This window comes from Myripristis murdjan, chromosome 19, assembly GCF_902150065.1.
Source record: "Myripristis murdjan chromosome 19, fMyrMur1.1, whole genome shotgun sequence".
In the NCBI taxonomy this organism is placed as follows: Eukaryota; Metazoa; Chordata; class Actinopteri; order Holocentriformes; family Holocentridae; genus Myripristis; species Myripristis murdjan.
In genome coordinates, this window is record NC_043998.1 from 15,399,873 (window position 1) to 15,412,864 (window position 12,992).

At 42.9% G+C, this 12,992-nt stretch overlaps 1 protein-coding gene across 1 annotated transcript in view; it reads left to right on the forward strand.

Moving 5' to 3' along the window:
- adamts14 (ADAM metallopeptidase with thrombospondin type 1 motif, 14) overlaps positions 1 to 12,992 on the forward strand; it is a 35,182-nt gene that overhangs the window by 16,882 nt on the left and 5,308 nt on the right. The window contains exons 5-17 of the mRNA XM_030078649.1: positions 778 to 861; positions 3,144 to 3,300; positions 6,143 to 6,248; positions 6,854 to 6,997; positions 7,170 to 7,302; positions 7,816 to 7,929; positions 8,224 to 8,372; positions 9,100 to 9,272; positions 9,519 to 9,652; positions 10,772 to 10,895; positions 11,235 to 11,315; positions 12,458 to 12,621; positions 12,771 to 12,936. Coding sequence (XP_029934509.1) covers positions 778 to 861; positions 3,144 to 3,300; positions 6,143 to 6,248; positions 6,854 to 6,997; positions 7,170 to 7,302; positions 7,816 to 7,929; positions 8,224 to 8,372; positions 9,100 to 9,272; positions 9,519 to 9,652; positions 10,772 to 10,895; positions 11,235 to 11,315; positions 12,458 to 12,621; positions 12,771 to 12,936 — 1,729 coding nt within the window. The remainder of the gene's footprint in view (positions 1 to 777; positions 862 to 3,143; positions 3,301 to 6,142; positions 6,249 to 6,853; positions 6,998 to 7,169; positions 7,303 to 7,815; positions 7,930 to 8,223; positions 8,373 to 9,099; positions 9,273 to 9,518; positions 9,653 to 10,771; positions 10,896 to 11,234; positions 11,316 to 12,457; positions 12,622 to 12,770; positions 12,937 to 12,992) is intronic.

The window sequence follows — 12,992 nt, forward strand, 5'->3', positions numbered from 1 at the left end:
GGGTGCTCTCCATCCAGACAAAGCGGGTCTCATCAAGCTTTGAGCTCTTGCTTCTCTTTGGTAGGCAAAAGCTCTAGCCATGCTTGTGCAGCTTCAGTCAGTATCTTTCAGTTCTTTCTAAAATTATAATTTTTTAAGGCCATCCTCTATCTTCACCCTTTTCCCAAACTGTCGATGATTTTGTGACAACCTTGCGCGCACAGGAATAAACATCAACCTTGTGAAAGAGGCTCAGCTCATGTGCTCTGCTGTGTTGTTTTTTTTTTCACACAGCCCCTTGAGACTCTCTGTCTTGATTAAGGCTTTGTAAATAACCCTTGTGACTTTTAAATAATTAATAATACATCATCTTTCCTGCAATAACCATAGCTGACCTGACCTAAAGTCCTTTGTTTTCCTTCTCTGAAACACAAATATGAAAACCTCAGCAGTATGTTCCCATTGATACTCTGCATCAAAGACAACCTCATTATTTTATTGTTCCCCATGAATAGCTTCGTTTTGTTGCTTGGTTATAAATAATCCGATGAGAGCGACAGAGAGACAGAGAGTTTTGAGTGTATGAGTGTTAAGATAGTAGACCTATTCAGAATGTAATAAATGCATAAACGCAGCCACCCATGGAATAAACAATGTGCTGAATCTGTCAACATCAACAAAATTCAACAGAAAAATGACATTGTTCATATATACTGCAGCAGCATCTCTGTTTGTTCATTTGTTCTTTTCATGTTTCATATCGGTGATGGATGCTGTTTATTTTCTTTCTCCTCTCAGGTTGATGAAATCTACCACGATGAATCTTTGGGAACCAACATCAATATTGTGCTTGTCCGTATGATAATGGTCGGGTACCGTCAGGTAAGACATCAAACCAGACATATGCTTGCACTAAGTAACATCCTATGCAGGCGTTGGATTTCATATGCACATAAAGTATGTTGACATGTGCGTCATACAGTTGGGAACTTGAGCCATCTATCAAGGTAGAATTAGGTCTAGGACTGGGCTAAAATAATTTGCAGCATATTCATATAAATCCATATCTTTTGTTTCTCTTTACTGACAATGTTAATAATACAACAGTGGCTATAGCCTGATGATGTTTTTGTGTTTGCGGGGTGTTTGGTAGATTTTTCCGGGGCGAGATCCACTGCCGCAGCGCTTGTGATATCTTTAAACTTTTTGTAGCAACAGCAGCAGCAGTTTGTTTGGTAAAAGCAGAGGAAAAACAAAGCTGAGCAGTTAGTGGCAGCAGGGATAGGTGCCATGACTGATCAGATGAAGAAAAGAGTGCCGCCTACGCAATAGTGAAACTCAAGTCGTCACTGTGCTGGACACACTGTTTGACTGACTTAAAAAAAATAAAAAAATAAAAATCAAGAACAAGAAACGAACAAGAATCTTACAGATTAGCCCTTTAATCCACATCTTTGAAAGCACTAGCCCCTGGTTGTTTTGAAGGTGTGCTAAACAACATAGCCTTGGCTGGATTGAAGATTTTTTGCCAGTTCAGCCTAATGCCCCTATAATTTGCTACTATAGTTTTACATTGAGACACAGGGCTAAGTCAAAATATACAAAAAAAAAAAAAAAACTAACAGTGTAAAACAGTGCATACACCATGTATTTTTAGAAAATGCAATGACTTTTTTAAATGTAACCTTTTTTGTATTGTATCATTTCTGATTGCAGATGTCACCAGCCATGTTAGTTTTATATATTTGGTTGGCTTGGTTCTCAAGGAACTGTTAAATAGTCAGAATTATGCAATAGCTGTAATGTTGTAATTAATATATATGTAGAGAGTGAGAGAAAGAAAGACTGGTAGCATTACTCTCTAGTACCCAAATTGCCTGTGTGTGTGTGTGTGTGTGTGTGTAGCCAAGCTGTCCCATCCACTCTGTTGTGCTGTTTAATCTGCAGAACTGAATGCTGATTGCTCCTGAGCAAGCAGATTGCATCTGGCTTCTCCTGTGTGGTTGCCAAAGCAGAGAAACTCTGTTTACACAGCCCCAATTAGATGAGCTCAAACATGTTGAACGTGTCTCCATGCCCAGCTGACCCAGCTTGCAGCTCAATGAGAAAAAAAAACAAAAAAAAAAAACTAAAGGCAGCACAAATGTTCGCAAGGTTTCCCTGTACTTCTGGACACTTTCTTTTTCTGGAGTCTCAGTGGGCACTGTAGTTGTCAGGCACAGAATAGGATATATATGAACTATGAACACGTTTCATTTATTATCAAATTGCATGTGTTTTTATAGAAGTCTCCCACAGTAATGGAACACATGATAAAAGACACTCACATTTTCTCATTCCGATGAGTTTTTATCTTTCTAGCATCACTATTTCCACTTGGAGATCATTTCCCGGCAGTGGTATATTAATTGTGACACCTCATGCCAATTTGAATAGAAACACACATGGCCGGGTTCATGTTCACAGTGCAAGTCTGGCCCTGTTGCTGACAAGGGTGAACAGAGCAAAACCCAGGTCTGCTTCCCTGGGACTTTCAGGCAGTTCCTTCACAGTTTACTGAACCCTCTCACTGACACAGAACTGTTTGATCTTACATTTTGTGGTGCTCTGTGTTGATCAGTAGTACACAACAGAATCCTAATCTGAAATAATGAGATCCTCGGGGTACTGCAGTCCTCAAAGAATGACAGTTTTCCTTACAAATGAATACCTATGGGCTGCTGTTTCCTAGGTTACATTGCATTCTTTGGCTGATCTTTTTGACATTAGTGAGCACTGGGGAAGCAAGAGAGGCAAAATTGAACTTGATAAACGTATCACATGTGGACTTCAGCATTTGTCCTCTCGTATGTAGGACAGTTGGTTTATAGCTGATGTAATTTCTACATTCAGCATGCATTCACTCTCTGTGCCTGTCCCAGGGAAATTAATCTAAAACTTCAGTCCTATTGTAATTTTCAAAGAGGGGATATATTCACAGTTGCACCTGAAATGTGAGATTTTTTTTGGACCTCAACATTGATGATGTCCTTTAATTTTAAGAAAAAGGCTGTTAAGAGGGAATAGATGCCAACTGTCAATTCACCACGTGTGAAAGTCTTTTGGATTTACATAAACCTTTATAGAGTGATATAATGTCCCTCTGGTTCCTATATGTCCTACAGTCTATAAGCCTGATTGAGCGTGGCAACCCATCCCGCAGCCTGGAACAGGTGTGTCGATGGGCCAACACGCAGCAGCGCCGCGACCCCGACCACGCTGAGTACCACGACCACGCCATCTTCCTCACAAGGCAAGATTTTGGTCCCGCAGGTATGCAAGGTACTGTATTTTTCTCGATCGAGGCCTGTGCAGACTGAGTGCTGGTATCTGCTTCCATTCACAAGGGGTTGGCTTCAAGTCTTGCCCAGGTAAGGTCACTGGAAACTGAAAAGGGGGACGCTGCGGCCGGGGGGTCAAGGACACGACTGTGCCAGCGACGACCTCACACAGAAATAAGTTAACCGCTAGCTTTCCAACACCTTGCCGACTTGACATTGATGCCACCCTGGGTTTGACAATGGAAATTCATAATGTAAAAGAAGGTGTTTTGGCATGTGGAGAAAAAACAGAATTGCAATATAATTAGTTTTTATTTCATTAATGTAAAACTAACTGGTTTTTTTTTTTGTTTGTTTTTTTTGTATTTTTGTTTGACCTCTGATGGAAATCTAATCAGCCTAATTTGAGTTGACTTCTTGCACAGTTGCATTGTAAAATTCAGTATGAACGTGAATGAACGAAATAATCAATAGATCACCATGATTGTAACCATGATCACCATTCCTAATGATGCATGTATGCAACGATCAGGAGAGTTTCATACCATACATGTTGTTAGCTCAGCTTTTATCTTACGCTGTATTTCTTCTTTTCAGCACTTCAAAAGTGAGATGGTTTCTCACAGAATTTGAAGTGAGCAGCCTAACCACCAGGCGCAGCACAGAACCCTTGTGAGAACAGGGTCCTGAGCGAACAAGCATCTTCTGTTCCGTTCATTGCCTTGTGTTGTATTTTTAACTTTAAAGCACACGTGTCATGTTTAAAGGATGATCAGAGGCTACCTGCTTTGCTTGTCACACCTTCGGATGTTGCCATAGCTCCAGCTGTGTTGTGTTCATAACAGAACAGTTTCTAGGGCACCTTGCACTATGTTGGGCTGGACCCGGTGCTGTGTCTCAGGGTCGTGAGCAGACATCACACCCCTGTGTCAGAGTTTTGCTGTGAGATGATAGATTCTATATCCAAATATAGACCCTGGGTTGGGGCAAATGGAAGAAAATCTATATGGTGTATGGTGTGACTGCAAAGCAAAAAGAGGTGGAAACAAGTAATGTATGAAGCTCCAAATTCACAACGCATAACATTAACAGCTGATAGTGAGTGTGCCACCTGTAAAAAGGTAAACCTGTGAATGATATGTGGTGTTTGTGATTTCTGTAACTGACTTACTTCCCATGCAGCGTGCGCCATGTTTGGGTTTATCAGCCAGATGACCACACACCGCCTCTCTCCTCACTCATGAAATTGGCAGCAGAGAATGACATTTTTTGACCGTAGCTTCCGCTGCAGCTTTTCGCTTCAATGTGCAAAGCTCACAATGGCCTCTTCATGGGAATGTAACCTGCATTCTCCTGAATAGCCTTTTATCTCACTTGCAGATAAAGGGCTACGCTCCACAACTGCTTTCATGTTTTGCTATTTCACTTTGCAGCACTCAGTAGGTGCACTTTTTGCCATTTTTCCCAGGATGAATACAATCATCAACCGCCTTTCTCGAATTAGCCATCCAGAGCAAAACTGAGCTTGATAGGGCGCCATCATCATCATCATCACCATGACATACTACAGCAAAAACCACATGCCATGACTGAAATAACTCACTGCTTTTTCGACACCACCAGAATAACATAGATTCTTTTCAAGAGCCTTCATCATCATCTGTCTGTTTCTGCATTTTCTGCTTTTTACCTGCATGCCAAAAGTCTTCTGATGGTCAGAAAGCATGAAATTTTTGTCTTTAAAAACCAACAGCCACCAAGAAATGGCCAGGACTTGCTTCTGAACCAAACCAAACGCGCTAAGCTGAATCGCTGCACATCTCTTGATCGAGTTGTTATGTTTTAATTTTTTTGTTTTGTGCTTTGCTTAAAAGTCTGTTGTGTGGGTAAACTGTGTTTTGTGTGGATATATGCTGGGTTGATCTGTGCTGGGTGTTTTATGAAAGGCTTCCGAGCTTGCTGGCTGCCTCAGGGCTTTCTTAATGTACGGTAAAGAGACATTGAGCGCGCGAGCTGTCACACAAACAGACGCTGCAGGCGTTTTCAAAACCCACTCCAGTCACTCTAACTCAAATAGTGTCTGCTGTGTGTCTTCCCATTGAGTATTTCCTGCCTTCAAGGTGATTTATTGGCGACACCACGGCTGCAGCTTTATATAACACTTTAGATATGCATAGCTCTGAGACATTTACATACAATGAAAGGTATCTAGCCGTGATCAAAGGCTTCATGTTGATGCAAACTCCAGCTTGAACTTAACTCTGCACTGTACACGTTTATGTGGTGTGTTATTTACAGTTTTCATTTCCACCTAGTGATTTATTAGACCCATTCCTTCTTCCCTGTGGGTCTCTCTGGGGTCTCGGCTAACATATAATGTGAGAACATTGCTAGCTTATTCAAACCTATTAAAGTAAGAGTGGAGCATATTTGTGGACAGGTTTAATTCAAATTGCTGCTACATAGTGATTGCTGCAGTTTGGAATGAGTGTATTTGCTGAAACATTGATAACTTATAAGGCAATTTCAGTATAAAAATAGCCAAATTCCCTATTACGCATCAACCCCACATTTATTCTCTATTAATATTCAAGCAGCCATGACAGCCTGTTCTTTGTCATCTGTTAGCGTAGAAATGGATGGGCTTTCAGACAGCCGGCAGCGTGGCGAGAAAAGATTGAGACCTCTGCAGCGGCTACAATGTGTAATATAGGGCCGTCCATGTTCAATAATGTCACACTGAGAGATAATTTGCTGCCTCAGTTGTCAGCAATGCATGAGAATGTCATGACCTTCAGCCTGGTAGTTCATTATCAGGGCTGTGCGGTCTCTCTGTTGCCCAGGTTATGCTCCAGTGACGGGGATGTGCCACCCACTGAGGAGCTGCACCCTGAACCACGAGGACGGCTTCTCCTCTGCCTTTGTGGTTGCTCATGAAACCGGCCATGTGTGAGTAAAGGGATAATCATGACAGGCCCGGAATAGTCTAACTAGGTTGTACTGCATTCATTTAAGTCTTAATGGTCGCTGACCTATTGTAACAATCGGAAGTGGGAGGGGCTCATCAATCTAACAGGTGTTTTAGAGGTTAATTTGGGTGACCCTCACCGCCTTTTGCTGCTTCATCTCCTGATCTAGAACTTCTTTGCACTTTCTAGTAGTTTCATGAGAGTTTGCTTAAAGTTTCAATCTGCTGTTGGACACTGTACAGTGGAACTTCTCAGTGGTGCAGGTAGTGCGGCCGGTGGGTAGCTCAATAGCACCGCCTATAGTTGAACACTATGCCAAGATCATAAAGTACCACTGAAATTGGCAGAGAAATGCAGATCCATGTAGGCAGTGTTTTTTCAGGACAACTGCATAGGAAACCGCAGTCTTTTTTTCCCCTCATCATCTGTCTTGTATTTTTACTCCCCTGTAGGTAAACTTTGTTGATTAAGGGTTTCCTGTGACATCATTTGTTATAGTTGCATCTATTTTCTGTACAGTAAACTGTAATTTTTTTTTTTTTTTTTTTTTTTTTTTTGGTCATGCATTTTTGGGCTTGTCATCAGGTTAGGAATGGAGCACGACGGCCAAGGGAATCGGTGTGCAGATGAGACCAGCATGGGCAGTATCATGGCACCGCTGGTCCAAGCAGCTTTCCACCGCTACCACTGGTCACGTTGCAGCAAGCAGGAGCTCAATCGATACATCCAGTACGCACACTTTCTCATTTTCTTGTATTAGGGCCGATGCTGTGCCGCTTATAGCTGTGTGGAGGGGCTCACAATCTTGTTGATTTGCTTCTACTCCACTGATGTTCATCTGTTTGTACTCCTCTGAGACCATTTGCTGTTCATCTCTCTGTCTCTGCTTTATTTGCGCCAGCTCCTATGACTGCCTCCTGGATGATCCATTCGAACACAAGTGGCCCAAGCTTCCTGAACTCCCTGGAATCAATTATTCAATGGACGAGCAGTGTCGCTTTGATTTTGGAGTTGGCTACAAGATGTGCACTGCTGTAAGTTCATCATCCCTGTGTGATCCCCAAAACATAGATGTACCGATGACATTTACTCTTAGTGAACAAGAGAATAATTGGCCATTTTGCCAGCAATTTTGGCATCAGTGTCAGATCGCAGACTTTTCAATCTGGGTGTCATAAATTACAAAGTTTGGAGTTCTGTAAGAAATCGGTATTTCTGCAATCAGCAGTTCTGTAAGTAACACAGCATGTATTCCTGCAAAAACTCAAGATTGTGGCTCCTGTGGGTATGAAGTGTTCAAACACTCACCTCATCCTCAGATTGGCATAGATTGATGGTAGCATAGAGAAATGTCACCAAAGGATTGTTTTTCCCATCCTTTTGTGAGTCATCCTAAAATGCGATTTCTGCAGCAAACAACGTGGTGAGGTGTTGAATGCCCTGGTCTGTTTTACTCATTGTTATATACCTGCAATGAACCTGCAATAAAAAAAAAAAAAAAAAAAAAAAAACAATTCTAAGGCCAACGATTTTTCTCTCTTGTTTAGTTTCGAACTTATGATCCTTGCAAGCAGTTGTGGTGCAGCCACCCCGACAACCAGTACTTCTGTAAAACCAAGAAAGGACCTCCAGTGGATGGAACTGAGTGCGCACCTGGAAAGGTGGGAAACGTCTCCAAGTGGACCTTCAGTTCAAATTTCAAATTGGTGGAAATAACAAGCAGGGGGGAACTGTTAATTAAAGTAGCCTTCTTTCATTAGTCTGGATTTTCAAGTCCTGTTCAGTAAATCTTTATTGCTTTGCCAAGGATTACGTCCGCCTGAGTATGTAATGCTTTTTTTTCTTTACAAATTATGACGTGATCCTCCATGTTTGGAATGGGACTGATTGTTCTTTTTCTCTCTTTCTGTCCCTCTGCTCTGCTTCTCCTGTCTTCTCTCTTTATCACACCTCAGTGGTGCTTCAAGGGCCACTGTATCTGGAGATCCAGCCAGGAGCCTCAGGGCCACGATGGGAGCTGGGGCTCCTGGTCGAAGTTCGGCTCTTGTTCCAGGACCTGTGGAGGTGGAGTCCGCTCCCGCAGCAGACAGTGCAATAATCCTGCGTGAGTACTGTGGCAAAGATGAAACTGGGTCAAGGCGGCAAGCGATGGAAAAGAGACCACGCTGGCACAAAGCAGGCTACAAAATCCATTGGTCACATGTTTTATATGATCTATGTGCTGAACGGATCCATCTACAATAGATGATTTAAAGGCGTGAATGCAGAACTGGCAAGAAGAGACTATTTTTGTTCCAGTTCTGGCTTTGTTTAAGTTTGTTTAAACAGAAAGTTGGCTTTCAAGTGCTGTACATCTGTGCCATGTGAGTGGCGATCAGTGGCGTGTGGTTGGCTGCTTTAAACACCCGACTGGCAGCACATTAATTTATTTTATGCTGTTATCATATGTCAAGAAATTTTTTATTTAAGCATGTAAAATCAGCACCTGCAGTCTAAACAATCACATGTTTCAAACTTGCAACTGATAAAACCTCCAGAGTGAAAACTGCCTCATGGAAATATATTGGGATTCTTCCATGTAGTCATGAAGCTAGATGATCTCATAGAGAATAGGAGCGAATGGCTCTCAAGCTGTAAAATGTTATGTGTTTGTTTTATTTTCTGTGACATTGTTACACATTGTCATGGATTAATAATGCGTACTCACGTTGTCCTGAGTTGTTCTTGCTGCATTAATTGCAAAGAATAATTTATCAGACGTGGTGACAGCTTGAGTACATGAAGTGCAGCTGCCAGCGGCTTTATGATTTTGTTTGCGTGTCTCTCCTCAGGCCTGCGTACGGCGGTCGAGATTGTCCCGGCTCTGCTTTTGACTACCAGATGTGCAACACAGAGGAGTGTGCCGGGCCTTACGAGGACTTCCGCGCTCAGCAGTGCGTCCAGAGGAGCAACAAATACCACAAAAACATCAAGCACACCTGGCTGCCGTATGAGCACCCAGATGGTAAGTCCGTAAAAAGCAAAGCAAAGTTGGCTGCTCTTTCAAAGGTGAGCTGAAGAAGCCTCATGCTGGGGAAGGAAACAGACAGATGACATTTGCAGAGGCAAACGCTCGCACGCATAGTTAGACAGAGGAGGGTGACATCGCTCCTCTGTGTGCTGGTGATGTCTCTATCAGACATCCATGACCCAATTAGATGAACTGAGGTATGAGTGGCTCCGCGTGTGTGTGTGTGTGTGTGTGTTTCAGAGTCCCACAAGTGTGAGCTGAGCTGTCAGTCCAAGGAGACTGGAGAGGTGGTGTTCATGAACCAGGTGATGCATGATGGGACGCGCTGCAGCTACACAGACCCTTTCAGTGTGTGTGCCCGAGGGGAGTGTCTGGTATGTCTCTATTGCTATTATGTGCACACACAAACAAACAAACACGCACACACACTCACGCAAAGGGATGCATGTACATTCTCGTAGGCTTTTTTTTGACGTGCAGTGTAATGGGATTTTTGTCACATGTCATTCTGCCTCGGATAGTGAAGCTGTCACATTAATGATATCTAATCTTCTGTGTCAAAACGGATGTGCACACGCTGGCGAGAAATTGATTCGTGTAATTAAATGTGTGAAAATGCTGAAAAACACACGTCTGAGCATTCACAGACAAAATTTCAATGTTTTGTTAACACTTGAACAGTGTCTTTTTTTTTGCACTAATCTGTATGTGTGGGTTATGCTGTTTAAGTCTGCTAATCCCGACACCTCTCATTTCTGTGCATGTAGCGGAACAGAAAGGAATTAGGTTGATTCAGGAGAAAATACCTTTTTGCACATAATTCTAGCAGGCTATTAGCCCTTGCAGTAAAAGATTTACAGTGCTGATACTCTTTTATCCAAGCTGATGTTGAGTTGTGATATAAAGTATGATCACTAAAGGCTGTGCTTTCCCCATTCTTGAATAACCTTGTCAGCCAAATATCAGCCAACACAGAGTCGCTCAGGCAGCTGCCCACAGGAAGCAGCTGTAGAAATTATATTTTTCCCCGAAAGTGTTTTAATTTTTGCCAGAAAGTGGTTTCACATGTAATGGTAAAATAGTGCACTCAGACGTATAGTGTTACATAGATAAACAGGCTGTTCTTTGACATATATACAAATTATAAAATGCACATTAATTGAATGCAGGAAATGCTGCACATCTTTACCCCAACACAGGCGTAATAAACACATACAAATTTATAATTTTCAATTATTGTGTCTAAGTGTTCGCCTTGGGTGTAATGTGGAGATATCTTCTGTTGAAGGCCAGCCGCTCAGTGTTGTGGCTGCAGTCCTATTATGTCTGGCTGCAGTTTGAACATGCATCATCTCAAACCAGGCAGCCGTCTCCACACCAGATGTGCGGTGTGTTTTCCCATGGCATCATTCCCCCCACATAGTAATCTCAGTCAGCATAAACGTCAGCCCGAGCACTGCCCTTGATTGACTGCACGTCTTTACCCTTCACAGCATGTGGGCTGCGACAAGGAGGTGGGCTCGTACAAGCAGGAGGACAAATGCGGCGTGTGCGAGGGGGACAACTCCCACTGTCGCACCGTCAAGCTGACGCTCACCAAGACGCCCAAGAAACCAGGTAATCATCAAGGGCCTGCAGAGGCTTCTGCTGGAAGCTAAAACTTAAAATCTCCAGATGGCTTCAACTAAGTCATTACGCGAGACGGCTGTGATCATTTAAGCCGAAACCCTGTTCCCAATGTTCTCATTCACATGGCTTTTTAACCACAGACCATGTACCGTGTTACCAGCCAAAAAAACAAAAAAACTGCACTACATTACACTACTACACTACACTCTGTCACTCACTTGCTTCAAAAATAATTGGCTGTTATTCAACTACTATTATGAAGCATGTCCAAGCACCCACTGGTTCAGGCAACCAATCCTGCCTTGCTGTGTCGCTTTCTCTCACCAGGCATGCTGAAAATGTTTGACATCCCAGTAGGTGCCCGCCACATTGTTATAGAAGAGAACGAAACATCTCCTCACATAATTGGTGAGTGTGTCTTCCATCCTGGATCAATTGTGCGGGCACATAACATGACTCTTGCACATTATTAGGGGGCTGTTTCGTGGAATTGAATAGCGTGCAAATCCCAGCTCGGCAGCCATGACATGAGTTCAGTTTCTCCCCTTTTAGATGGTATCTTGCCGTTTCTGGTGTGTGCGTGTGTGCGTCCGCATGTGTGTGCAGCCGTGGTCGAATGAGACTGGGGAATAGACTCGCCGAGGCAGGGCTGATCAAACAGAGAAAAAGGATGATGGGAGATCAACAGCAGAAATGTCACATTACTTTCATGCTCGGTGTCCCTGAGAGATGTTTGAACTTGTAACTCTCGCTCTTCACTACATGTCATAGCTATTGGGAAAGTAGCTAATATAATACACTGTGTTTCCCTTCCTATATAGTTTTAAAATATCACCAAGAGAGCCTATTTGAATGCAAAGTTAGCTTTTATTTCGCTCCTGCTGTCAGTGCAGTTGTTACACTTGTGAAATGTCAGAAGTAATGCAATGCAAATGCACAGGCACCCTAATTTTAGCTACAGTGTGAAATTGCCAGCTTTCAATTTGGGTTGAAAGTGGCTGAGAAGATGGCAAAAAGTCTTTGATGAAGGCATAGCAAATCTTTGTGTCAGATGTAATAAGACTGGAGATCTAAAGCACCCTCTGGTATAAGAGCTAGAGAGAGAGAGAGAGAGAGAGAGAGAGAGAGAAAGAGAGAGAGAGAGAGCTAGAGAAGAGAGGAAGACCCCTATCTCCCAGGGGTCTCTGTGTGACTGACCGGGGTGTGTCAGGAGCACCGTGGCGCTTCGCCAAACCCTCCTCTCCTCTTTTCTCTTCAATGCTCCTCTCCTTTTCCCCTCTGGCTCCTATTAGCTCATAGGAAGAAGAGATGACACAGAACTTGGAGTATTGCTGTTGGCTTACCACAATGCCAAACAACATCTCAAAATACACGCACTCCCAGCTACAAGGAGAATCAGTGCCTCATATGGGGTTTTACACTGTATTTCTGTTGCAGTTTCAGTGAGATTTCATGAATGAAATACATTTGTGATACTTGATGTGCAGTTGTTCTTCTTGAACGTGCATGCATGAAATAAAACACACTCCCTTTTACCTTGTCATCAACAGCTGTTAAGAATGTAGTCACTGGACACTTTATATTGAACGAAAAAAGTGAAGACGCTAAGTCGAGGACCTTAATCGACAGCGGTTTACAGTGGGAGTATTCCAACGACGGTGAAAAGGAGAGCTTGAAAACTGCTGGTCCTCTCCATGAAGGCATCGTAGTGCTGGTGAGTGAACATATGCTTCAACTCAGAAGGAACGGAAGTGGATCTTTCCTTTTGCCTGCTGTTTTTTTAATCATCTTTTTTTATTATTCAGGAGTTTGGTTGTTTACATTGCTGTCAAACTAATGAAGCCCTCTTATTCCCTTTGGAAGGTCAATCCCCAAGAGGAGGATGCTAAGATCAGCTTGACATATAAATACATCATCCATGAGGACCTGTTACCACTCATCACTAATAATAATGTACTCCTGGCCGAGCTGGACACCTATGAGTGGGCGCTGAAGAGCTGGTCACACTGCTCCAAGCCATGTGGGGGAGGTCAGTCAGTGTATGTGTAAATGACATGGTCAAGAAGCATTCACGTGTTTATGTGT